Source organism: Aythya ferina (assembly GCF_964211825.1).
Source record: "Aythya ferina genome assembly, chromosome: 1".
Classification (NCBI taxonomy): Eukaryota; Metazoa; Chordata; class Aves; order Anseriformes; family Anatidae; genus Aythya; species Aythya ferina.
The window spans coordinates 72,482,926-72,510,015 of NC_140296.1; the positions used below are offsets into that span (position 1 = coordinate 72,482,926).

The 27,090-nt window shown below is 40.1% G+C and overlaps 1 protein-coding gene across 1 annotated transcript; it reads right to left on the reverse strand.

Annotated features, from left to right (window-relative positions):
- Positions 1 to 13,360: 13,360 nt before the first annotated feature.
- Positions 13,361 to 26,295, reverse strand: LOC311433179 (uncharacterized protein; the record flags this gene model as incomplete). The annotated part of the gene is made up of 6 exons (XM_084512065.1): positions 26,085 to 26,295; positions 25,217 to 25,307; positions 17,120 to 17,408; positions 15,847 to 15,959; positions 14,528 to 14,606; positions 13,361 to 13,439 (listed from the first exon to the last, which is right to left on the reverse strand). Exons 1-6 carry the CDS (start codon positions 26,286 to 26,288, stop codon positions 13,361 to 13,363), a joined length of 855 nt encoding a protein of 284 aa, XP_084368191.1. The 5' UTR covers positions 26,289 to 26,295.
- Between the last annotated feature and the right edge of the window lie 795 nt (positions 26,296 to 27,090).

The following is a 27,090-nucleotide window of genomic DNA, read 5'->3' on the forward strand; positions in this document are numbered from 1 at the left end:
GACCCGGACTTCACGGAAGGGGCTTGCTGGAGATCTCGGTTCTGGATCTCAGTCTCAGTACGTCTCGGTTTCAGTACCAAACGAACAAGAAGAAAATCCTGGGACCGTTTGAGATAGGGCTGAAATAAACCTTAAGACATCACCCCACTGAGGAAACTAAGAGCAACTTTGCCAAGATGGAGAAGGAAGGATTAAAACTTCAGTGCACAAAAACTGGATAAACAAAGGATAATCAAGTGTGAGAGGAAGAAGGTAAGATGATGCTATATAGGTCTTCCAGGTGTAACATCCTAGAGAAAAAATCCTTACTAATGCTGAGCATGGGGATTTAAGAAGGGTCAATATCAAGAAAACGTGAAAGAGAAGCGCTAGGAGGTTAAATAAGGAGACATCTGACGTGGTGAAATGTCCAAAAGGTGTGGGATAATATCCCAGGAGGATGTGTTGCAGAATACATTACTCAGCTTTCTGAAAAAGCTCAGCTTTGTCATGCAGGAGGAATGGTCAGCTCTGTAGCAGCACCACCGTGCTGCCTCTCCCTCGAGTGCCTCGGCCCTCAGCTTTTCTGTGTTTCAGTTCCTCATCTGCAATATGCAGATGGCCATATTTCCTTTCTGCTCCTTTGGGTATGGTCACCTCAGACCATAAGGTTTTCACTGAACATTTTTTGTCTTTTGAAGCAATTACATCTTGGCCGGAGCTGTAGTGCTAGCAGGGCACAAGTAGCAAGTTCACAAAGCACAGCTCTGACTCCAGACAACAATTTTGCTCGTTAGTGTGTCCTCACCGTGTGCAGGGATTGCTAGGCTCTGGTTGGGTGCACATGTCAGGTTTTTTGAGACACCAGAAATGTTGTGTTTTTTTTCAATCCTCTTCCTGGACATTAGTATTTCCTTTTTAGAAACGGGTTTTCCTGGGCATTAGCGTTTCCTTTGTGGGAAGATGTCATTCCATCTAGACTAGTAGTTCTCACTCTCAGTACTCAAACGTTGCCATCAGCATCCCTCTGCCTGTCAGCTCTTGGAGTGTGGTACCAGACCTGGCAGCGTCAGACGCCGCAGCAGCAGTGGCACGATGCTGTGCCGAGCCGTGTCTGGTGCCTTGGTGCTTGTCAGCAGGAGAAGCAAAGCAGTGCACCACCATCATTCCGGTGCCCAAAATGTGACTGCTTGTGTAACATGTGCAATCTGTTGTGAACAGGTTTTGAATTGTACTTCCTTAATTTGCATGTACTTATACACAAGGGCATCCCTGGGTAATTAAAAATATATAGCCTCTCCGCGTCTGATGTTCTGTCACTGGCGGAGTCTGAGCCAACGCAGAAATCACAAGTTAAAAAGCAGATATATTGCCAAAGCTGTCCTTAGTTGAGAAAGCTGATTTAAACAAGGAAGTAAACATAAAAACCATCTTAGTTTTCAGATGTCTTATTAGTAAGCAGTAGGGAAGAAGGAAATCGATCTTTGCCAAGTGGAGAGAGATAACTGTGACAGAAAAATCATTTTAATTTCCACCTTGTAATCTGATATTAAATTAAAGAGGAATACTAATATGCATAGCTTTTACTTTTCCTCAATTCTCCTTGAAAACGTGCTGCAGCAAATGCACATTTGCGATGAAGAACACACACAGGAGATGGGTGAACAGACCCAGGGCCGCCAGCTCCTGCAGGCAGCTCTGAATGCCCAGATTAAATCCCAATGTACAGAATGCTTATGTAACACAGACGGCACAAGGAGACCGGGCTGCTCCTTGCTGGGTTCACAGGCAGCTACAGCCATCATGGCACAATCCCCACTCCCCCCGGGCCATCCAGCCTTCCTGCAGCCCCTGTGGGCTTCATGTCCCATGTCATGCTGGCTATAACCTACGGGAGAGACAGGGCTGGTTTTGCATTCCCAGTGTTGGAGGGTTTATGTCACCGCTGAATTCCACCAGTGGTGAAAAATCCTGCCATAACACAGAACATCCCCTGTCCAGGAGGGGATCTGAAGCCCACACTTCCCTGGGAATGGGCCATGGGATGTGGAAGGGAAGGACCAGAGGGTGGTAGTGGTGGTGGAGATGTCTGCAGCAGAGCTGTCTGCTTGCAGGACGCAGACTGAAGTGATCCTCTCTTGCCATGAGAACAGCAGCAAAGCAAACCCGACGTACTTCACTCTTGCAGTGAAGAGAAGGGCAGCTCAGGAAGAAGTCTGGTGAGTTCAGGCTGAAATGAATAACATTTTTAATGCCTTTGACAACAAAAACATCCATCCAGCCTAATCCCTTTCTATTTTGGGGCAGTGGCTTTTGCCTACAACTTCAGGTGTACCAGTGGAAGGCTTGTGATTTACATTATTGTTAGTTGGAGCAGATCAAGCTGAGAAAGTCTGACACAAACAGATGATTTCTAAATACAGTCTTTCATTGCATGTTTGCTTTGCAATGGTTTCATGGGAATTTTAGAAGCAAAAGTATAAAGAGGTATATTAAGGTTTGCTGAAATTATTTTGAGACTAGCAGAACAATTCCTTGGAGAACAAGTGTCACAGCCATACCCAAGATGCCCAGTGAATGCACATGGCCAACTGTTCCTGGATGTAACTGCACTAAAGACTGCCACGCACATTAGACATACCAAAGGCAATTGTCTACAAGGTAGCTTGTGTACAGCAATTTGTCTGGCATTGCTTCACAGTGCATATTAATTTAGCCTAACTCTCAGTCTCTTGTCTAAAGAATAGATGTCTTCAGTATTTTTTGCTTTGAATTTTTATTGCTGATTTCAACAAAACAGAATTTTTACCTTATTACAAGAACATACAAAAAAAAAAAAAAAAGTGGAAAAAACAAACAAACAACAGTCTAGTCTAATAAAAAAGTAATTGACTCTGAACAGAGTAAACTGCAAAGAAGTCCAATGTTCAGGGGACTGACAGTGTGTTGTTTCAGAACCTTCCACCTCTAGAGCATCTTTCAAGTCATTTCCAGGCCAGAAGTGACCAAGAGTTGATAGAATGACTGCCTGGTGGCTGGCTTTGTAGCTGTAGTGATTTTCTGAGTGGGTGTATGTCTATATCGTAAAAACACTGAAGCAATTGGCTCTAATTAGATTGGACGAATCCATAGATTACATGTCAGGCCTCAAATACCGCTTTTTAGGCCAAAATGTTTTGTTGCTGAGACAGTGCCTGTTGTGTGAATTAGAAGCCAGTTATCAGTCATCTCACGTTCCACAATGATGGGCATGGCATAAAAGCCTTGGGCAGACATGAACAGGCAGCACGAAGAGCAATCAAACAAACAAAACAAATTTCCCTCTCAAAAGAGGGAGCCAGAAAGCCAGTTCTGAGTTATTGGTGATGTCAATTAATGGACGTCCCTCTGGTCAGCTCTTTCGACAACATGAAGTCAGGAGAAAAAAAAATCAAAGTATAAGCATTCAAAATCTACCTGGATTATAAAGAGGATCAGGAGATGTTTAACACACACACACACACACACAAACAACATAAGGAGGTGTAAGTCTTCACATTTTGGAAAGATTGTCAGTGACGAGAGATCTCAAGAAATGGTCGTTTGTGCGGGAAGAAAAAAAATGTGTTGGCCATATTAAATAACAGATTAAGTCAGTCCTTGGCACAACACAGTTTTGAAAAGACTTTCCGTGTGGAACACTTGAGAGTACCATCACGGGAAGCCGGCGGGAGTTGTGTATTGTCATGCTGCATTACGTCAGTGATACCCTCCTGGGATGCTGGAGTTCTAGTTTCCAGGTTCGAGTGGTTGGGGAGAAAAAAGGCAAGAAAAATCAACTAAAATGACTCAAGGATGTAAGAATGGATCTTTATCAGATTGAAGGCTCAAATCAGGACTGAAAATCAGGTAGCTGTACTTTCCCATTCTCTCTCAAAGCAGCAGACACAAGCCTTCCTACCTTTTCATGGGACTAAAGAGGAAGATGGCCAATCCTGTTTGCCTTTAGGTGTAGTCAGCTTTCCCCCGGGCATCTTGCTGGACATCTGGCTTATGCCACAGGCAATTACTTTGGGGACTGTTTGTGCTGTGCTGTTCCATCACACCTGACAGCCTGCCCCAGAAACAGGGGGAAGGGTTTGCGTGGTGCTGCAGGAACTAACGTTGCCTGCCCATAGGCACTGTGTTCCTTTCTGCAGGCTGAATTTCATCTAGTACTTAGCTAAGGGCTGTGATTGGTGCCAGATGGACTTTTTCTCGATATCGTTGTTTACCAGAGTGGCTCATGGCATTACTAACTGACCATGAGAGGAAGTTATATGGTCCCGTGGTTAAACAGTGGGGTTGTGAGTCAGAAAAGTTCAGTCTCACTCCTCTATCGTAGATTTGCTATCCACGTTTGGGTGATATTTCTTAAATCTGTCCAGGAGGAGCAGCAAGTGGACGCGATTGCATTGCTGTATTGTGAATACAACTTGCTAAATACGGCATGTTCTCGAAAATCAGCCCTTTTCAGATTTCAGCCACCTGTTATTTGAGCTCAGGGAGGAGGAACATGTGGTTTGACAGATAGGCTTCCCTGATGAGAAAAGTCAAGCTGCTTAGAGAATGAAGGTACTCTTCAAATTTCCACTTGCACGAACTCCAGCTGCACTTTTGTTCTTCAATTTTATCTACAGGAATTTGAAACCATGGAATAAGCTCAGCAAGCAAGTTAGGGAAAAGGAGGGGAAGAGGACGTATCTCTGATCTAATCTTCTATGGTTTTGGTACTTGTCTTTCAGATCTGAGGGCAGAGGAGAGCTTATGTTAGGCATATGTCCATCCAAAGAGGTAATTAATATGGCTCAGTTACCCATCAGATTTTGAAAGAATTATTTTCATACTTTCTCCCTCCTACCTGGTACAATGGTGGGGAAGTCTATAAATAAAGTTTTCTCTTTGACTCCTTTCAGATATGCTGATCAGTCTCTGATGTTTTAGTACACTAAGAGAGAACTGAGTTAATTAATTCTTTAAGGGGGTCTTTCCCTTCCCTTCCCTTCCCTTCCCTTCCCTTCCCTTCCCTTCCCTTCCCTTCCCTTCCCTTCCCTTCCCTTCCCTTCCCTTCCCTTCCCTTCCCTTCCCTTCCCTTCCCTTCCCTTCCCTTCCCTTCCCTTCCCTTCCCTTCCCTTCCCTTCCCTTCCCTTCCCTTCCCTTCCCTTCCCTTCCCTTCCCTTCCCTCTAACTCATTTTGCATGTGGTTCCTGAGCATTCCACCAATACCTCAGGTTATGGACTTTTTATGTGCAGTGAAGTACAACATGTTCATTTATGACACACATCTGGAGTGAAAAAAATTTTTTTTTTCACTCAAGGGCAGAGGTAGACTCCTTGCAAAACTTCTGGGAAGTACCCAACATCATACAGAGGAATTCAGTAGCAGAGGTGGGGGAGGAAGCTTTCTGTTCTTGCATGCACCTTTAGAGAACCATGTATGAGGTAAAGATTTTGATACTGGACATCAGAACAGACTCCACTCAACTTAAAATCTTTTTTTTTTTTTTTCTAGCCAGTGGCCACACAATAGACCATCATGACCAATAGACCCACTCACCCATACCACTAAAGAAACAATTTATTTTGCTGTGAGGGAGATTGACTCCAACAATCAAGCTGTCATTTAAGCAACAGAAAAAAAAATAGCTAAAGTACAATGTGAAAGAGATCAATACGACCAACAGAAGGCTTTAGGCCTATGGAGAAAGACATATTCTGTAGCAAGTGAGCTAGGTTTCTGCTCCATCCATCTCTTGCTAATGATAAAGAGAGGTTAGACATGGTAGTTGTTGTATGCTGTTAGCCTTTAATTGCACTCAGATTTTCTTCTAAAGAATTATTCATTTTATAAGCGTCATATGTTTATCTTTGCCTTGCTCTGTTGTTTCTGTGCAAACTGGCAAGTCAAGAGAAATAAACTCCAGGTTTGCTCAAGAATCAGATAATTACCTATGATTTTGCTGGGTGCTGGCCACACCTTACCCATTCTGCTTTGCGTAGCACAGCGATGTTCACGTCCCCTTGTCAGGGCCCCCTTTGCTTTGAGTATTTTGCTAACAAATAGTACAAGACAGCCTGTGTTTGAAGCGTGGTTTGAGTAAAGATGAAACGTGTGTGCAACAAATAAGGTGCTAGGGAAAGTAGGTCAGGGCTGGTCATGACAGAGCCGTGCATGTAAAGGTCTGTGCCAGATTGCCAGGTTTTGAACAGGTCGCTGCAGAGTGGGCATCACGGGGACCTCAGCTGAGAACCTCCTCTGTCACTGTGTCCCATGGGCAGCACAAAGCACCCACTTTTGTTAGTGGGTGAGCAGCCACTACCAGGGTGAGGTTGTAACAAAGCTTAATAGGAGGAGAGTGTCACTAATAGGAGGCTGCATCTATCCAGAGCAAGTACAAGTGTGACTTTAAGAATTACAATGAATTCAGCCAAATAAGATTTTTCCTACATAATTACTAGCAGGAATTTGTAACATCCTATAACCTCTTGCAAGACTGGGAGAAAATACTTTTTTGTTGATATGCAGAAGCACTTCAGGCTCAAGTTTGACCCAAGTATAGCACACAGAATGCCTGATCTGCCTTAAGGATTTTGTTATTATTCCTCTTCATTGCTATAGGCTGCACTGTGCTGCAGTAGGGGTGTGTTTTCTGAAACAGATATTCAGAAAGAAACCATATTGGGATACACTTAGCATCTTAGCACTTTCCCAAAAGGACAGACAAAGAAGTCAAGATAAACATATTTATGTTCTCTTTAAAACACCATTTCCAAATCAGGTGAATGAAAGGAAAAGAGTGGTGCAGCACTATCAGTAACAGATCTTGATTTTTGCTGTCTGGATGCTGTTATTTTTCTTATCAAGTTTGCACTATTTTCCCTCTAAGCCACGAGCACTTGCACTGTCTTCTCAGAGTCTCCCTCAGAGGCGGCTCAGGTCTGGACGCATGGGTCAGATGCAAGCTGCAGGGACAGAGCCAGAAAGTTGGTGTGCCTGCAGCAGCCTGAGAACCAGGATCCTCCCCAGCATTCTCCTCAAGCGTGTTGTGAAAAAAGCACATTTTGCTGCACAGCAAAGCTTGTCACCCAGACTTTGACAAATCTAGTCACAATAGCTTGACACTTTTAATTGAACTTTATGGAAATCTCACTACTTAAGATTGATTTTCTGTCTTTTAACCACACTGTACTTTCTAGAAATATTGAATCATGGATGAGAGAACATTCTTGTCTGTTCAGAGGCATGGACACTGGGAAGCAGGAGTGGGAATTAGGGGGTCACAGAGTGGATAATTGAAAATTTTCTGCCAAAAAAAAAAAAAAAAAAAAAAAAAAAAAGCTTCTCTCCTAAAAACTGAAGTTGTTGATGCAGAAACTTCAGATAGAGAGAGCTTCTTGTTTTACACTGGGAAAATTACAGTGATGCTTCTGTGATGTCTAGCTTGTTGAGGCTTACCAGCTGTGTTCTCTGCCCACAGGACTTAATCGGGGGCTCACCATGTGGTACCAAGTTCTTCAATTCTCCACCATCTTGATTCTTCTCCTGATGGCTTCTCTTTGAAACCTGGGCAAGCAGGGTAAGACTGCCATAACCTTCATCCCCTTTTTTTTGCTGCTTAAATCAGACATACATACATCTATTTGTGTAATGTCACCTTGAAGTATAGTTCAGTGGATAGAGCTCTAAACTGGAACCAGATTCAGTCTCCTGTTCTGCCACAGAAGTGGTAAAGAAGTCACTTGGCCTGAAGCCATAAAATTGAGACTATAGCTCCCTCCATTACAGTTAGGTCTCAGGATAAGTACAGCAGAGGCCATGAGTGGCCCAACCTGACAGAGAATGGAGCATATCTGTACCATAGGCACACATTATCATCTGAAAGACAAACAGACTGTGGAAAAGAGCTTGAAAGAAAAACTGTCTATACATCCTATTGTCATTAAGGCCTTTCTGAAGGCAGGTGACAGGAAGTGAAAAATTAGATGTGCTCCTGAAGCTCTGGCATTTAATGCCTTCCACAACCCAAACAGCTGGTGCACAATATCAGCATCAAGAAGTAAAACTCAGATTCTGACCTGTGACACCTTTATTATGTCAACAGCAGGTTTTGGATAATTTCCTTGAGAAAAAATTAAAAGCTTACCTTGATTGCAAAACATTCCTCCGGGGAAATGGGTAAAGCAGAAGAATATGAATGTGAGGGAGAGAGCTTCAGTGCTGGGGAGAAGCGGTCTTAGTTCATCAGCCCTAACAGCCTGGTAGGAGAAGTTTTATTTTTCTGCCAGTGAAGTACATCTAAAGTAGTGTATAAAATTAAAGCCTGTCAAATAATATGGCCAGCTGATTTCAACACAGAAACAAAGATGCTAGTTCTCAGGACTCGCAGCCACTGCACAGTATTTATTTTAGCACAAAGATTAAATGGTGTTTATTCAGGGAGTAAAAGAGTACAGGTTTCAAAAAGTCTGAAAATGATACAGGCTTTCAGACTATTCAAGCATCTGCAAATGGTTTTGCTGCAAAACCTGGAACTACACAGATTATATTCAAACACAATAAAAATATATTCAAAATCACTTTCCAGCACTGTAACACACTGAAATGAAATTATCCATTTTTTGTATCAAGGATAAAACTAGGAGATATGCTAAGCTTTACTGAATAATCTATTGCAAAAGTGTCACGTCTGCCTTAATAAAAGATAAAACTAGCAGTCTTTTTTTGTTTTTTTCACAGCTGAAGTGATTAAATTAAATCAATTGTTTCTCTTAGTTAAGATGTAGAGTCTAACAGGAACCAGTTCAGACTCTTTCCTCCCATATGAATCTAGACAATCTCTGCTAATTTCTACCAATTCAGATCACCATCTATATAACACTGTCTTCCTCTTTCCATCTTCCCAATGACAGACATTTTTTTAGCGAAAATATTGATATTACTTTGAGTTACTGCACATAACAAACAATTGGTGTGAAAATATGCAATTTCTTTGGCAGGACCCATCGTTTTGTCCTTTTGCTTGTGCAGGGTTATCTTTGTTCTTCCCCTTGTGTAGGAACAGGGAGAGCTACACCAATACCTTGTAAGAATTTATGCTAGGTGTGAATAGAAACTTGAATCTGAATGTGGCAGAAAATCAGGTTGTAAACATTTTGCCATTTCCATTTGCATTACATCTCTGTGTTTGCATGGCCAATTTTTCAGCTGAATCCTGCTGCACCATTAATGTTAGTGGACTTAAAACATGAATAGAAGCACAGTCAAGCTCTTGCTGGAATATTCAGATTTTTATGTGTTGCACCTTTTTTTTTTTTTTTTAATCTGCTCTGCTTCTTTATTTCCATAACTATTTGTCTGCCTTTCTCATTATTTATGTTGACCCCAGTGATGTAGCATTTGTTTATCTCTGAAGTTTTCAGCTCGATCTCAGTGATGTGTTAAGCTAATGAAAACCCAGTTGTACAGCCAGGTTGCTGCATCACACTAGTTTTAAAAGCATGTAATAAGATTTCTAGTAGGATCCAAATGAATTCTTTCAAGGAGAGAGCTCTCGGCAGGGAAAAGATACCTGAATTGTACAGTACTAATAATTCCTAAGGGTGTCTGGTGGGTTGTTTATTCCATTCATTTCTCCTTGTCTGAGAGCTCCACCTAATGGGACCAAAGGGAAGGTGTCAACCCTTCAGAATTTTCCACTAGAGTCTTTTTATTTCTATGCTGCTCTTTATGGGTTTTCAGGAGGGAGGGTGTGGAAAGGGATGCTACCTTTGACTTTTGGAGTAAAGGACGATTAACAAATAGGAATCCTGTATTATGATGTCTTCTTGTGTTAATAACGTGGTGTTTGAACATACTGTGATTTCTATGATAGCAATTTTTGTTATGAATAAAATAAATGCTTCCCAATTTTTGCACTCAAATTGTTTAGCTGAAAGAGTTATTATCTTGCACAGACAGGATTTCTTAGCTGCGCATATCAGTACTCATCACTGCAGCACTTTTCATGGGTAGAAAATACAGCTTATAAAATCAGAGTCCAAATCTGCAGGGGGAATAAATTAGACTATAGGACTACTCATATTCACACAAACTAATGGAAGAGTGGTGTTAATACCAGTCCAAGGACATCAATGACAAAGCATTCCCAAACAGGAAACTTCCACAGTCAATAAAGCCACCTGCAACCATTCAAAATAATGAATAACTCTCCCTCCCACCCCAAAGTGATGTATAGTCATAAAAATTACAAGCCTACCTCATATTAAATTGATTCCAGATTTTCAGGTTTTTAGTTTTTGTTTGTTTGTTTGTTTGTTTTTTGTTTTTGACAACATAATGTTTTCAAGCTTTTATTTTCAAAAAGGATGGGGTAGAAATTCCCACTTCTGCAGTGATAGCTGACATCCTCACAGTAACAAAGATCCTTCAAACCCCGAGACTTGATGAACATCATGTAGAACAGGACTAGAGTTACAGCCTATAACAAATAAGGCAATCGTGTAATATTTTTAATAAATTTCATACTCACATTACTGATGAGGAATTATTTTGCCTCAGCACAGAGGCATTAAATCAAATGCAAGATGTAACAGGGCCAGAAAAGCACCGCAACACAAATCCTGGAAAATGCAGTGAGAATGCTGTTTATTGGGGAATATACTCTCTCTGATACCTTGCAGACTAAGAACAATTTACTCTCCAAAGCCTAAATATAAGCTAAAGGAGGATGCTTGTCTAGAGAGAGGGCTGTGAGAGCCAACAGATATCTAAGGAAATAAAGGGAGAGAAACACTGCTATTGGCAGGCAGACAGTTTCTCCCAGTGTAGGGAGAGAGTAGCTGAGGCAGATGCTCTGTATTGAAGGCAGTAATAAAGGACTGGAGGTCAGATAATGGGAAATATATCTGGACATTTTAGTTGTTTTTAACATCATATAGCGATGCCAGGATTCACACAGTAGTAATATTATTGTATTGATATTTTTACAAATATTGTATTAGAAGCTCTGGCAAACTGCCCCAGTTCTAAAAGACAACAGCACTCCAATAAAATCCCCATACAACTCACTAGAAAGGGCAAGGAAGCCACCACAGGGAAAATATCAGCATTTAAAAAGCAGAAAGTTTACAAGCTGACACAAAACTGAAGCCTATAATCATGCCAGGTGAGGTGAAAACAGGAAATAAGGAGGGCTGAAAAGAAGAGTACTTTGTGCTCAACCTGCTAATTAGATTTAAATATAAGGGAAAGCAGGAAGTCAGCTAGGGAGTTTGTGGGATGACTTGGTGAGTGAGGTGCAGAAAGGGCACTCAGGGATGCTAAGACTGCAGCAGGGAAACTCAGTACATTGCCTGTGTTGGTCTTTCCTGCTGAAGACAGTGAAGGCATTGCCCCACCTGGGCCTTTCTCTGTAGCAAACAGCTCAGAAGAGCAGTGTCACTTTGAAGCAAACATATAAGTAGTATTAGTCCAAGTGGATAGTGATGTGCCAGTAAGCCAGCAGACGTGGGGCTGCTCACCCGAGCTGGAAGGAGCTCAGGCTGTGTGTATGCAGAGTTGTTGAGCCATGGCCTGAGGGCCCCTCACGAGCAGCTCTGGAGCCACAGCGCTGCTGGGGCCTGTGTAGCTCTGTGTGTGAAAAGGCCCTGGAGGGGATTTGACTTCCCTTCTGGCAAGGTGGTAGAGGCTGTAAGAAAGAATAAGATCCCCGAGGACACGGGTTAACTCTCTCTCTGGGAGAGAGTCAACATGGCTCCAGCAAAGGGGAATCATGCACCTTCTGGACCATTATGAGGCCTTGACACGTGGACAAGGGGTATCTACTCCTCATGCTATACTTGGATCTTCAAAAAGGCTTTGGCTGTGTTTCATGTCAAAGTTTCATAGAGCAAGTGAGTTGCCAGGGGACTGATTCTTTTATAAACTGTAAGATGGCCAAAGCTCCTTGAACACAGGACTGTAAAATGGCTTTAAGGTCACTTTTCAGTATGGAGTCAGCAGAGGTGTCCCCCAGGGATCAGTGTCAAATCCAGTTCTCTACACCACCCTCATCAGTGATCAGGAGAGTGATGTGAACTGTAAAATTTCCAAGCCTGTAGATGAAACATGGGAGGAATATGTTAGGCCAATGGCGAGGGACTCTGGAAATACCTCATAAAACTGAGTTGCACAGAAAAGTAAGATGAGCTTAATTGTTAAAAAAATAGAACATAATGCATCTTGGGAAAAATAATCTAAACTGTGCCTGTGTGATACTGGACTTGATCTGTCAGTTTTAACTCAGGAATGAGATGTTTGATTTACAACCAACAGTGCTCTGAAGTCACTGGTCAAATCAGCGGGGCCTTTTTCACAACCCTGTTAATTTTGTTGTTTGTTTATACCTGTGGATAAGTGGATAAATAATGCTTTGATCTTAAGGTGTTCTTTATGGGCCTCTGTAAATTTGTACTGTTTTTGGTTTTTTTTTTTTGTTTTTTTGTTTTTTTTTCTACAAAACTTAAAAATCACAAATACAGTCATACTTTCATTGATAATGGTATGAAATAATGTTGAAGAAAAAAATTGAGGGTGGGAGTTACCTAGAGCCCAGTATCCAGCTAACAAGCATTACTGAGTGCAAAGGAAGTGTGGGAAACATAAAAACAAACATGATTAGAATTTTGATAGACTTTAAATAAGATCTATTTTTAAAGAGATTAAAACAGTAGGCATTTCTGAATAAAGATGAAATCTTTCATCTTGTAACCTAAGCAAGGCACATTGCATCTGAAAGGGAGGTTTATTGGCCTAAAGGGATTGACAGCATTTCCTAAGGAAATTGATGGTTAAATTACAAAGCAATTACATAAAGTCATGCAACATATCATGTTACATCTTATTTGTCAAAGACACTTAAGATGAACGCTACAAATGCTAGTATTTCATCCCACAGTATTTACTTGACAAACTGAAACACTCTCTATGAAATACAATACTTTTTAAAATAAAACTTTGATTAGATTTATTCAGCTACAGCAGATCTTGCACTAGGATATTATTTATGGATTAGTTTGTTACCTCCTAAGGCTGAGCTTCACCTGGTTAACTTTAGGCATCCTTAGTGTGGTGACCATGCCTGAAGCACTTCTGAACTCCCTTTGCAGTTAATGGCAGTAGGCACTTTCTGGCATACAATTCACTTTAGAGAGCAACTTCAGAATGAGACAAGTCACCTGGTAGAAGTATCTGTTTCAGTAAATGATAAATGGAGTCTAGACAGCTAGTTCAGATTTACATGTCTGTATTTGCTCTGGTGAATCATGCTCCTGGTGCCTACGTTAGACTGCCATATGCATGTGTAAGACCAGCACTGTAAGACTGTTACAGGTGGCTGACTTTGAACTGGGTGTAACTGAGAAGGCAAGGGTCTCTGCTTGGTAGGGAAAAAGCCATGAGAATTCTGGAGAGAAGACAAGGTGAGCAAAATTTGCTGAGATTTACCTAGCTGTTCTCCCCTCTTCCCCAATCATACTGCCTGCAGCAGTTGGTCTATGAGGGATCGTGGTCAAGCTGATCCCTCTGCCCCAGCCCACAGGTTCCCCAAGACCCAGGAGAGCCCTCATCCTGCCTATCTATTGAGGTCTCTCCTCCAGTGCAAGGCAGAGAGCTTTTCTGGGAAAGTCAGCACGGTTGGCTGCATTAAGATGCTGATTCAGTGCCCCAGCTGCAGTCCTATATCGTGTAGGTTAAAAGTAGCAGATGATGCAGAACTCGTTTCACATGATTCCTGTCATAGTTTGTGCTTCCATGTAGCTGATTTGTGCAGGGTTTTACACTATGCTTTTAATGGATTTTCCTCCTTAGCTCCTTTTCCATGCCCAAACTCTGCTTTTAGTTTGTTTTTCTTCACTGTACTGTCTTAGCTGCCTGGTCTATGCATCACTTATGTGTTAGCAGAGTCTTTTGGGATGGTGCTGCAACACAGAGGGAGAGCACCTGAAAATTGGGAGTCAGTAGCAATTCAGAGGCACAAATTTTCATGCATCTCAAGGAAAGGATGATTTATGGTACACTGATCTTTTTACCTGCTTTTGTTCTACTAGAATCTAAAATCAGTAATTGCTGAAATCATTACATAAGAAAGAGGAAATTAATACAAGTGTGAAGTCAAATGAGTTGTAAAGATTAGACTCGTTCTTTCATTTTTGTATAAATGGTTCATCTACAGTTGATTAACTGATGTGAAAATTAGTTTGGCTGTACTGTTGCCTCATCTAGGCTAGCGAAAGCTACATGTGTGCTGGTAAATTCAAGACACTCAGGACTATTCCCTGGCAGAGGCCAGCTGGCCCTGGAAGCCTACACCCAGGAAATTTGTTGCCCCTCAGAGCGGCGTGGTTACATGCACACTGTGCATGGGGAACGATCCTTGGCCAGTGCCAGCTCCTGAGCTGTGCCTGGGAACTGTTTGGGCACTTGGTTTGGGTTAAAACCATGCCCTGGAACATTTTACAAATGTAGCAACTCAAGTGATGCTTTGAAACATACCGGAGGTCTGTTTTTAAGGTGAACAGCCCAAACGTGGCCTCAATATCCAGCCCAGTATAAACCTTACTCTGGTACCACACTGCAGGATCAGGCAATAAAGGAGTGTTTGGTTATAAGCAATCATGAGAAAAACAGAACTGTTTGGATACTGGGTTTAAACCCCAAAGCACTTTTTATTGTTACAGTCTCAATCTCGATATTCTGCTCATGAATTATTATGATTTCAAAATTTCAGAAGGCTGAACCTTTACAGACAAGTGACTTTTTAAAGAATAAATTGTGAACATTTCCTTGTAATCATATTTTTTTATTTATTTATTTTTTATTACTGATAAGTTTTATAAAATCACACAACAATATATTAAAATGTATAAGAATTTGGGAATGTCTGCAATGAACTATGAACAACTGGTAGATCATTCTGCCAATTATTTATGGAAAAGAGATGTTCCAAGCTGTATATCTGCTCAGATAAAAAATTTATATATTCTGCATAAACTTTAGAACTGGAAGAATTCTGTGATTTAGCTGATTAAAAGAAATGCTGGGGCAATATATTTCTTCTGTTATTTCATTTCTTATTTATTCTAAGCTTTGTAGGCTGACTTTTTTGATTATCTAGGGAGTACCAACTATGCTGAAAACAAAATTTGTCTGCTGTGAGAAGGTAAATTATTTCCCTGGCTTAAGTCCAGAGAAAATGTTTTTAGTTGGAAATATGCAAAAGAGCTGGTGAGAACTATGCACCACCCTTCTTTAAGTGCACATTGTGAATATCTCTAGGGAGAGCTCCAAGGGGTTTAATACATGATGGCAGGGGGAAGATAGTTTTACATACTATCCCATGAGGACTGAAGTATTGTTGGCCTATAAGCTGACTCTAACTGCCAAAGCAGACTTACGTTTCAGAAGGTCATCTATGAGCTTTGCTTAGCATGTACATAAGAGTTCAAAGTAGGAAAAAGCAAACAATTCAGTTTGGATGAAACGGAAGATTCTCTTGATTCCCACCAAAAATCAAAAGAATATTGATGCCTGGTCAAATGAAACAACTTCTTTCATTTAGGGGAAAAAAAAAAAAAAAAAAAAAAAAAAAAGCTTCATTAGTTTCTGGGAAAATTTTGGGGAAGAAAGGAGTTTTATGAAAAATATAAGTAAATTTTAAAATAAACTATGTGTAATGCTATATTGAATACATATTGACATTACCTGGACTGGTGAAGTCAGGGTATGGATCAGGTGATCTGTTCTCATCCAGCTGATTAAAACACGTGAGGCAAGGAAGTGAAACACTCTTCCCGTGTTGCTCTGTGGGTTACTCTGAAGTTTTTTGTTTTTAAATTCCAGGCCCACCCCCATGCATTTCTTTACCAGAAGCAAATCTGTTCTTTGATGTGAACCTCCACAATTCCTGAGATCGACGGTTCTTTTCCTGCTGGTATAGCACATTATAAAACACCACAGAAGATTTCATTTTACTAGTATTACCTTCAGAAGTATGCCTCCCACTGACTTCACTGATAGCAAAATGAGATATTGGTACCGAACACACAATTCTCTTATGAAAGCAAGATCTGCACTGACTTCAATGGAAAATTTTGCTACTAATGGAGCATAGGATTGAGCCCAGTAAGATAATTGCAAGAGTACGCTTTTCACCTTGATGAAAACAGAAACGATGGAATAGCTCTCCTTCGCTCTTCTTTTGTAAATAGATTTCCTATACAGCCATAATATTTATGATATTTACTTTGGGAGTATCATTTATCAAGTCAGAGATTGCAAAACGTAAATGTTAGAGCTTAATAGTCTGATTTATTTGGAATGCACAACAGTGATCGCCTAAACTCTTTCAACCTCCTAGATGCATCAGGAGTGCTCATAATTAGACTTGGTCTTTAAAACAAAAGAAACAAGTCTGTCTAGTTGTGTAGGGATATAATTTTAGCAGCTACATGATTATTAGATATTATTCATGCCATCATACATATCATTCTTAGCTTGGGTGTAAGATTATGGGTTTGTATTCTGTATTTGTGCTTGAGAGTAATGCTAATGCCACCATTATGATTATTAATGGATCAGTAACAGATGCCATGCAGAGCAGCAGTTGTATGGTGTTCTTGGAAGAGACTTCTGAATAGGGATGTGATGCAAATATTACTCATTCCTGCCTGAGCATTGAAGAGAACAGCAGAATTTGTTTAAAAAAAAAAAAAGTATGAACAGACCCTGGATAGCATATGTTCCTCTACTACAGAAGTCTGTAAGGTGATAATTTCTTAAGGAAACTACAGGGATTTCAAAAATGGCTTTGATAAACTTGGGAAAAGCCAGCAGCAAACACCTCTGGCAGACCCAGACAGGAGAGCCTAGGCAGCTGTGGCTCAGCCTGCTGTCCAGACTCACTCAACACAGCCCTCTTCCAGCTGACTCCTAAGCCATGCTCCCCAAATCCATTTGACAAAGCTACCGGCTTTCTTTCTTACTCTTTTCTTTCCTCCTCCAGGACTTGATGCACCTGCAGGAGGTAGATCTTTGTACCACCCTGGGTGGCACATACCCCACAGCAGCATAGCTCTTTTCACTCACAAGGGCACATGGCACATCTGCAGCAGCTCCCACACCAGCGCCTTCCTCATCAGAGGAGAGAAGGATCCCACAGGCTGTAGCCATTTCACTGCATGGAGTAGCAGGTGGTAATCCACTTCTATAGAAGACTTTGGTCTTGTCTGCTCTTGCTGTCTGTGCATCAGGTGGGGATGGACGATACCCCTGGCTTCGGTGCAGAAGACGTCAACCGTCAGCACGGAGGAGGGATGGTGTTTCTGGGGCTGTATTTCAGAATCGTTGTTTTCCAGCTTCGGCCCAGCTGGGCATTCTAGTTTGAATGCAAAAGCACTTAGATTCAATTAGGCCAAACTATCAGAAACAATTAAGAGTGCAAAGATTTCTAAATTAAATGTAGCTGAAGGGTGAAACATACATTTTCACATGGCAGGGACGCCAGATGCCGGGGGAGGCCTGACAGGGCCGTTCTAACTCACTGTTACGAACTCCCCACTGACAGCAGGAAAAAGTTTAGCCAACTCAAGGCATTATATAAGATCAAAAATAAGGTTAGAGTGAAATTACAATTACAAAGTGCTAATTGAAGCACAGGCACAGTGACTGCTAGAGCTAATTAGAAAGGGACACAATTTTTGCGTACCCGTCTCTCGCTCAGAACAGGTTCTGCCCCAGTTCAGGCTCTTCACATCACTTGATTTCCACTCAGAGCTGCTTTTGGCAGCTTGACAGGTGTTTGGCAAACACAATTTCCCATCTCGGCATTTTAGCTTAACATACTTCAGGGAGATGAAGGCTTACCAACATGCAGCATTCCTCCATGATATATTATTCAAATTAAAACCCTGCTTTATTGCAATTTAGTGTCAGGTAAATAAGAAATGTCCTGTAGTTGTATGCAGGTACATCAGAGCTAAGACTTGAATGCCTTCATGACAAAAGAAATTCAAATAAAAAACCTTGTTGGTCAGGCAATAATTTAAGACTCTTTATAGCAATATTAAATAATATTTCCAACTGTGTCCAGTATGGAAAATTAAGCCTTCCTTCTTTTTATATGTTTTAGTAGATATTAGTTCTGTTGTGTAATACAGCATTCTTGGAACAATAAAATGCAAAGCACTGCAAAACCCATCTTCTAAAGCTCTATATGCTTTTATTCCTCTTATCATGTAGATACTGTAAAAGATAATCATATGCTATTATGGGTGATTTATTCGTGTTTGTATAGATCTTTTAAAAAGTGGGAAATAGCTGTATTATCATTGCAATTTTTTGCTACTTTTTGCTATTCTTTTACATCTGTCAATTTAGCACAGGGTAGAACAGAAAATGCCACTTGCTAAATAACAACTCCTCTCTCTAGTAAAAGCAGGAAATGGGAGGAAGGAAACCTTGCATTAGAGGGCTAGCTACTGAGGAAAAAAATAAATCACAGCACAACTTCACCCACTATTATTTAGTTTTAAATAAAACTAAAATCCTTTACCATTTTTGGACTTCAGTAATCCATACACTTAGGTATGCACAAAACTAAAGAATGTGTTACATGCCACTGCATGAGAATAGGACCTATAAAAATCAGTGCATTTTAACAGTGACTTGGAAGGAGGTAAAATTGGGAGGTATTTCACCTACTGATAACCTTAACTCTGAGTTTTCCAATTCAGTAATATGTAAAGTTTTAGAATGCAAATATGCTAAATTCTTGGTAAGTATTTACACAATTTCAACCAATTAATTTTTCCCAAGTATTGCAGCTATTGCAGCTCTCTCTCTTTCTCTCTCTCTCTTTTTTTTTTTTTTTTTTAAGCGTGTTAGCCATAATTATCATTGATTCCCATCCGTCCTTTTGTAAGTCATGCTTACAAAAATACAGAACTGACTATTATCTTCATGTTGAAATTATGTGATTTAGAGAGTGGAAATTGCTTATAAGAAGTGTGCTAAGAGTTCATAAGAATAGTGACTGAGTGACAGAACGACATCAATACATTTGGCAATGCAGTTTTTATTTCCATCAGCACTAGTCATATTAAATATTTATAAAATACTAAATCAATATTGTAAAGAGAAAACATTGTGCAGCTCAAGGCAAAATGAGACAATTTTTTTTTCTATTGCAGCTGGTCTGCTGCAGCTTTCCCCAGGAAAAGGACTGAGCATAATATTGTAAGTATGGTATCACAGACGCTAGCAGAACAAAGTTATCTCAATATATACCTGTAACCACACCTAGGAGACCAAGCCACAGACCAAACTGTGACTAGATTAGGAACTGTGTGGAGATATAAAACTGTTCCTAATCCAAAGAAATTATGAAATGTGTATACTAGAGAAGATACAGCTGTGCTATTAGACTTGAATAAGCCTTTCTATGGAAAACCTTGTAAAAAATAAAAATAAAAATATAAAAATAAGCATTTGTAAGATGCAGTTTTCAGACCATGTTAGACTAAAAAGAGGTGGCAAAGGAAGAGACAACATAGGGATAGTGGAAGGAACAAACCAACCTTACGTGCATAGTTGTATCACTTCCCAGACCAGGTCAGGCTAGTTGAGGTATCCACCTAATTGAATCTATTATGCTGAAGGTCAGATATATACCATTTAAAAAAGCAGAGTAATAAATGACATATGTCCATTCATGTTTGGTGTAGTGCAGCCTCGTGTTACTGATTAAACATTAAGAGAAGACCTCTATCCATCAACCTAGAAAAAAACTCGGGAGACACCTTCTAGTACCTAAAGGGGCCTACAGGAAAGCTGGGGTGGGACTCTATGAATGATAACAAAGGGTTGGTGATTTTTTTTCTTTTTTTCTTTTAGCAAGTTCCATTTCGGAAATGGAATAATGGTAGAATTTCAAATGCCATCAGAATATCTCAGCATAATTAACTGCCTCAAGACTCTCTGAAGCAATTTGGTTGCCTATTATAATTTTCAAAAAGATAGGGAAAAAATCACACTTAACCAACTTAACTTTAACCAACTCAAGTGATGCCAAGTAAAGAAAAAGTTAGGCATACGTGTGGTTGTGTAAATGATCATATTATTTTAAAATGCTTTCATTAGAGATATGTAAAGTTAGAACTGGGGGTCAAAATAAGCGAACAAATCAAAAATATAGGTGAGTATGTTTGCTAATATACTCACGTTTGTAAGAATAATAGATTTCCCTTTTGTCCTTTAAGAGAATCACAGAAAACTAATGTACTCGATTAATTTAATTACCACATGTATGAGTCAGGATTTTAAAGTTTTTCTCATGCTTGTTGAAAAGGCAGGATATGAAAGGAACAGTAGTTGGACATTAAGTGAAATTAATGAATTCCAGTCACTCTGATGGCACGGGAGGATTTGTCTGTAAATACCAGTTAGTTTGTTGTAGTGAAGGAATGATGATTTTCAGAAACTAATTCCGTTGCATGCTGTAGTAATCTCTTGCCAGTCGCTTTTAATATAGTTTTAATGCCACCCTATATACTCCAAAAATATGCTCATTCTCTCTAGCAAGATCATAGAAGATGGTACAGGTGAAGTCTTTTTCCATTTTGATTTTTAACATGACAAAGCTTTCAACCTTTAATGAGGTTTCACTGAGTTACCCCTAGATGGCAGTCTATCAGGATGGAACTAAAACTAAATTCCCCATGAGTAACATCTTCCTGATGCTCAGCTTTTTTTTTTTTTTCTTTTCTTTTCTTTTTTTTTTTTTTTTCCTTTTGCGTTTTGCTTATCAGTTAATCCAAAATGTTGCAAGATGAGGATGAACTTACAATTTATTTCTTTGGCAGAAATAACAGGTAAAAACAGGGAGAAATAGTATTCCCAGTGCTTTGCATACCAAATTGGCTTGGAAAGTCCTGTTTCTAAGGTCATGAATAATCTTTGCTCATCATCACATGATGGCTGATCACTCCTGTTCTTTTTCCTTTTTTATTTTTACAGATGATCCCTTCTGAATATCTTGCTGCTGGCATAACTGCAACATATACTGCTGAGCTGTGTTTTTGCTGTTGTGGTCCAACAAGCTGGAGGGAACACAACTCACTTGCAAAAGTTTCCTGTCACTATTTTAAGTGTTCTTTCCTTTGGAAAGATAGTATTAATGTAGAATGATCGCCGTTTTCTTGTTTCTGACATTTGATCATCCCCTGAAGGTTTCTCTCCCCAGTGGCAATGTTGTTATATTTCTCTGAAACCCCACTCCTTCATTTTTGTTGTACTCCACATGCCTAGATCTCCAGCCACATGGCAGATCTAATACATTTCCAGCCTAGAAGATTACAAGAAGTTGTGTATTTTTAATATTATATTTAATTTTAATGTGTTTAATATTAATTGATATTAATTTTAATATTATATTTAATATTGTATTTAATATTATATGGTTGCTCGAGGACTATGTATGGGACTGCAAATGCATGTATGTATGGGACAGGTATGCTTGGCTGGACCTCTTGGCACCCAGGCACATACCCTGAGTATGATGCCAGCTGCCTGGGGTCAGGTAGGCTGCAGGGGTGAGGTGCTCTCACTGTGCTCTCACTGCTGCTCCCTGGACCCTTACTCAGAAAAGCATAGTCTGGGAGATTCCTTCATAGCTCGACATTGCAAAAGAGTGGAAATATTTTCCCTTAGTTCCTCTGTATATCAGTGGATTCTTGCTAAAACAGGAATGACACCATCCCCTTCTCCCACAGGAACGATGTGACGGTACATTCATTCAGTCGTCTGAAGCACCTATAGCAAGGAGCACAGGAAGAGTCACAGGAACATGTACATCATCCAAGCTGAGCTGGGAAAAGGACCAGCAAACAAGAGAAGAGGCATCCCACAGAACAGCATGATGACCAAGAAGGGAATAGGTGCTCAAGAAGTGACTTCATCCACCCTGGTCACACAAGGACCAGTGAGGAAAAAATATATATATTTTTAAGACTTATATCACACTGCTGATTCACAAAAGGCGCAAGCTAATGTGTAACCCACGTATAGATGTGCACACCTAATGTCTTTACTTTTGAGACAAAAAATGGCATTGTTTTAAACTAAAAAACAAACAACAACAACAAAAAAAAAACACATTAGCCTGACTAAAACACTCTTTAACTTTTCAGCTGTGTTTATCCTACAAGGCCAAAAGTGAGCATTTCCTATCTGAGAGATGCTCACAGCTTTGCAAAGTCTTTCAAAAAGCAGTGCAGTCTTGTACTGCTCTCAGCATTAATAAGTATATAAAGACTTCAGATACTTCAAAAAATAAACAAACAAACAAACAAATAAATAAAGCACATCACTGAAAATTGATTTAGCCAGTTTCCAGCCCTTATCTATATGCTTTCCCATGGACAAGTAACTAAGGGTACCATTTCCATCTTGCATCAAGGACTGATGGAAACCAAATGCATTTTACCAAGAAAAATGGGAGAATAGTAATTGTGAGTGGAGCTACAAAAGAAGACATTTAGTATATGTAAATTTGTCCCATGACTGCTGACCATATTGATCCCAACCCATTCCTGTCTCATTTTCATTGATAAGGGACTCAGTACTAAAAGAAAACACAGTGTTTCTTCTAATGCTTTTGCAGATTAATGATATGCAAATGAGTATCCTTATTAGATATTCTCACAAACAGTTGTAGGGAGGTAAATATTCACAGAAGACTTAACGTAGCGCCCGGTACTGTCTATGCACTCCCAATTAGCTTCAGAGAGATGGCATTTTTGGTGCCATAGAAGCCAGCATTCAAAGTACAAACACAAAATAGGCTTTGTCTCAAGGGAGATGCAGACAAGTTCCTAACTCTACTCAGACTCCGCAGATCATATTTCTTTTTTCCCTTAGCTAGAAAAGATTTCAGTGCCTGTCAAACAGGAGACTAAGGGTAAGATAACACCTCTTTTTTTTCTTTTTTTTTTTTTTTTCTTTTTCTTTCTTTTTCCTGGAATTACTTACTTGGGCTACAAACAGCTCAGGTTCAAATGTCCTCCACACAACACGGAAATTCCAGGAGTATATGCTGGCCACTGAGATATGCTGATGGGAGGCTCTTTCAGCCTCTTTTGCTGAAACTTTATCAAAATTTGACTGGATAAGGTGGAGAATCAGACCCATCAGAGTGCTGCAGAAGACTGCAAAACACATCTGAAAGAGGCATGTGAGCTCTGCTCTCTTAAGTAACTATAATAATTTCATATGATGTTGAAAATCTTTCAATATGGCAATGAGAATTTCCATGAAAAGATAACCTTGTGCCCACTAATCAAAGTTTTGCAATGTGGGTTAGAAATGTTGGTTCAACTTCCTTCCTGAGGAGACTGGTTTTCCTCAGACTGGCTCTTAAGCAAAATCAGAGAAAGGAGTGACCACCAATGCTTTTTCTTCTTGGGTTTCCAGCATATTAAAAGTTGGTATGACAAATTCTCTGTTTCTGGTAGGATTTTTTCTATTCCTTCTGTTGACCCACACTTCCTTTCCTTTCCTTGTACATATTTCCAGGACTGGCCTCCCACTTCAATGCCTTGCTCTCTTCTTGTAACACTGCTGAGCTAGCACGTAGCAGTAAATAAGAAGAAAAGAATGAAGATACAAGGATTTGGAAGAGTTGAGAGTGCTGCATTTCTGGAAATTTCATTTCAAAACATTACTAAAAAAACTTGCCAGTCTGCCCATGTCATTATTAATCTGATATTAATCTTATATTTCAGAATACTCTGAAAAATAGAGATATTTTACTTATGAGATAAAAAATGAGGCCATCTGGGAAGAGGTGTCATTATGTATTCCTAGCTAAAGACAAAGAAGGGAGGGAGAAGGAAAAGTGTTCTGATGGACTTAGCAAACAATTAACTGTGACAACAATTAGAGTAGTAAATTATATTGTCTACAGTGGCCTAGATACATTTTCTTCTGTTGGAACTGGAACAGTTCTTAAAACTTCCCCAACACTCGGAAGCAGGTGTGTTTTATGAGACTGGGAAAGCTAATTTTGGAAGAAATAATTGTGAGTCTTTGGTATCAAGCCAGTTACAGTTTGAGAAGCAGAGGCTGATTAATGGAGGAAGTTTTTTGTTTTTTTTCTCCTGCTGTTACTTTTTTTTTCCATTTAATCTCTACTGTGTAGAACTGGATCAGGGCAGCTACCACTCAAAAATGTCCCTGGGAAGGTAAGCAGCATGTTACACACCTCTTTGCATGCAGATGTTAGCTTCCTCTGCTAAGTTTCTATTTTCTGCTTTTCCATAAAATTTCATGCTGGGTTATATAATCAAGAAGAAAATGAGACAGGAATTAATAAAAACAAAGATTCAGCAACATGATAATGGAGTGTAATGCTGCTGCTATTTCAAAAACCGGGGCAGGGAAGAAAGGGAGGAAAATGCTATCAAAAAAAGATATTTGCTGTTCTTCATTTCTTCATAGACATATTTCCTGGAACTTCATTTTCCCCAAACAGATCATTTGATCACTTTTTATTTCCTCAATAAGACCAGTTGCCTCAGTGATTTTCTTACAGTCTAGATATCCAAGAACTTGCAAGGTCATTGAATACCACATTTAATACTACCTGGAACTTGTAAAGCGGGTGAAAGGATAATGACAGATTCAAGGGCTGATACAGAAGAATGTGTACATCTGTGAGCTGGGTCTATCCACAGCAAGAGTTAACAGAGCAGATCCCCCAGCCAGCAGAGGCACTCACCTCAGCTAAGGTTATGAGCCACAGATGAAAAAAATAAAAAAAAACTCTTAAAAGTCAACTTTTCCTGTGGCCACATCCATTCTTTACAGTGTTCACAAAGAACACTGACCAGGTGTCCTTTTGCTCTTTACTTGTTCTCCAAGGAGGTAGGTTAGTGTTAACTTGACATCTCAGTTAGCTTGGCTGCTAGCAGTGTAGTTCCTTACTGCAGCTCTGTACTGCAGCTGAGACAAGACTGCGTGTCTTATAAGAGCTGGCTTTGTGATGCATGCTTGGAAATTCATAACTTTTGTATTTATGAGGCAAAGAACGATATCATTATCTTGTCTTAGAGTTCTCTCATAACAAGACTTTGCTGTACAAAATTGTAACTGTTACTTCCTTTCTCTGCCACTCTTCCAAAGACTTACCTAACAGACTGCTAGACTGATTTGTATAAAGACCTAACAGCTGTTCCCTTGCTATGATTTTCCCTTCAGGGCTGTGGAGTGTAATAACTTTCTGTAAAAGAAAAGCAAATTAATCATGATTATTTTTCAATGCATCCTCACTCCTCATACAATTTGTCATTAACTATTTATCATGTAGGCACTACAATCATCAATGATGACAAATGCAAAGACAATGGACTCATCACCTAGCTTTGAGGCCTTCTTACTGCTGCTGCTCAAGGAAAAATATCTGGCTGTCAAAGATAGGGGTTTTTTTGTTTGTTTTGTTTTTAATTTATCTGTATATAGGACAGGCGGTTATATCCAAATTACAAAGAAGCCTCAGGGGAGAATACGAAGTGAGACACAAGCAAGGGTTGTTTGTTCCCATAAGTGATATTATACATTTTCGTGTACAACAATATATAGTTAAGAAGTGATCATTTCTGTGTACCCATTGCTGAAGTAAGAACACAAGCACAACTGGTAGTTTTCATTCCAGCCTGAAGCATTCAGGCTCTGCCTATTCAAGTTGTTACAAACTGCTCTTTCCATGGTCATGTTGCATGACCCCTGCACTGTGGACGGTTGCCTTTTTCCCCAGCAGAACGTTCCTGTTATCCTCAACACACTACAGCATGTTTCCTGGTTAGAAATCTTATGTTGTCAGCTGCAGCTTCCTGATAACCTCAGCAGCAGGGCCACGGAACAGCTCGCACATACATTTTACATACATCTGTCTCTTCACCTGCTGCTCTCTGCAAAGAAGGTGCATTGGAGAAGAAACTGAAGCTCTGACTCTCTGTCACCCCTTATTTCAAAGATTTGTCATCCCAACACTACATACCAAATGACCATACACAGCTCCACATCCACCTTGGCCACACCGTACAGCTCCACAAATGCCAGCCTCTGTAACGTGGCTGGAGGCCCTTTCCTTCTCCACTGGAGACCCAGCAGAGTCTTGAGAAATCAGTGACTGGCTTGTATGCAGAGGGCTCTCCTGTGGAAGTGTAACTTGGCTTGTGGCAGGGTGTTGTGCCATAGCCATCTCTTTACTCTCTGCTATAGCACAGGTTTGAGATACTTGTGGGTCAGCTCCTCAACAGGTGCACTTTGCAGTCATGATGGTAATGCTTTATAACCAACATCTGTTAGAGTTTCTAGGGCATGACAGGTCCAGGCACCCATTACATCCAATTGCAAGTTGCCTGATGAGCAATCAGAACATGAGCAAGTTACTAGTCTTTTTTCTCTTGTGCTCTGCATTACAGTTTGATCATTTCTTCCAATCAGATGGAAACAAGACAAAACTTTGGAAGAATCAAATAGTGTTGAAAAAAGAAGGAGGCAGGAGCAGCGCCCACAGGAAACATGATGGGAGATGTATGGGAATGGGGAGAAGGAGCTCTGCTCAGCTTCCTTTCTGTAAGGCTTCAAGACCTTTCCTTGGTATTTAGCCCTATCGGACTAATTATCCTTAGCAGGAAAAGTGAAGGACACACTCCAGGAATTAGTACATATTTTCCAGTTTCCTGGTAATAAATAACGGAAAAGTATCTGATTGAAGGTATCAGTCAACACATAGGTGTGTTTTCTTCCTTACAGCCAGGAAGTCCAAGTAGTTGAAGTCTATTTTTTTTCTGCTATCCCACTCTTGTGATTTTAAGTATTTTGGAAACTTCAGAAATATTGTGAAGTTATCTTCCAATTTCACTTGGCAGATTGCAAATTGGATTGTGAAATTTGCCTGTTAAAAGTGAAGGCTTATTTTTGTTAGCTAGTGTGTATTGATTATAACTTCTGATTTTCCTTCCTCTGAACATAAGTCAGAAGAAAACACATAGAAATTC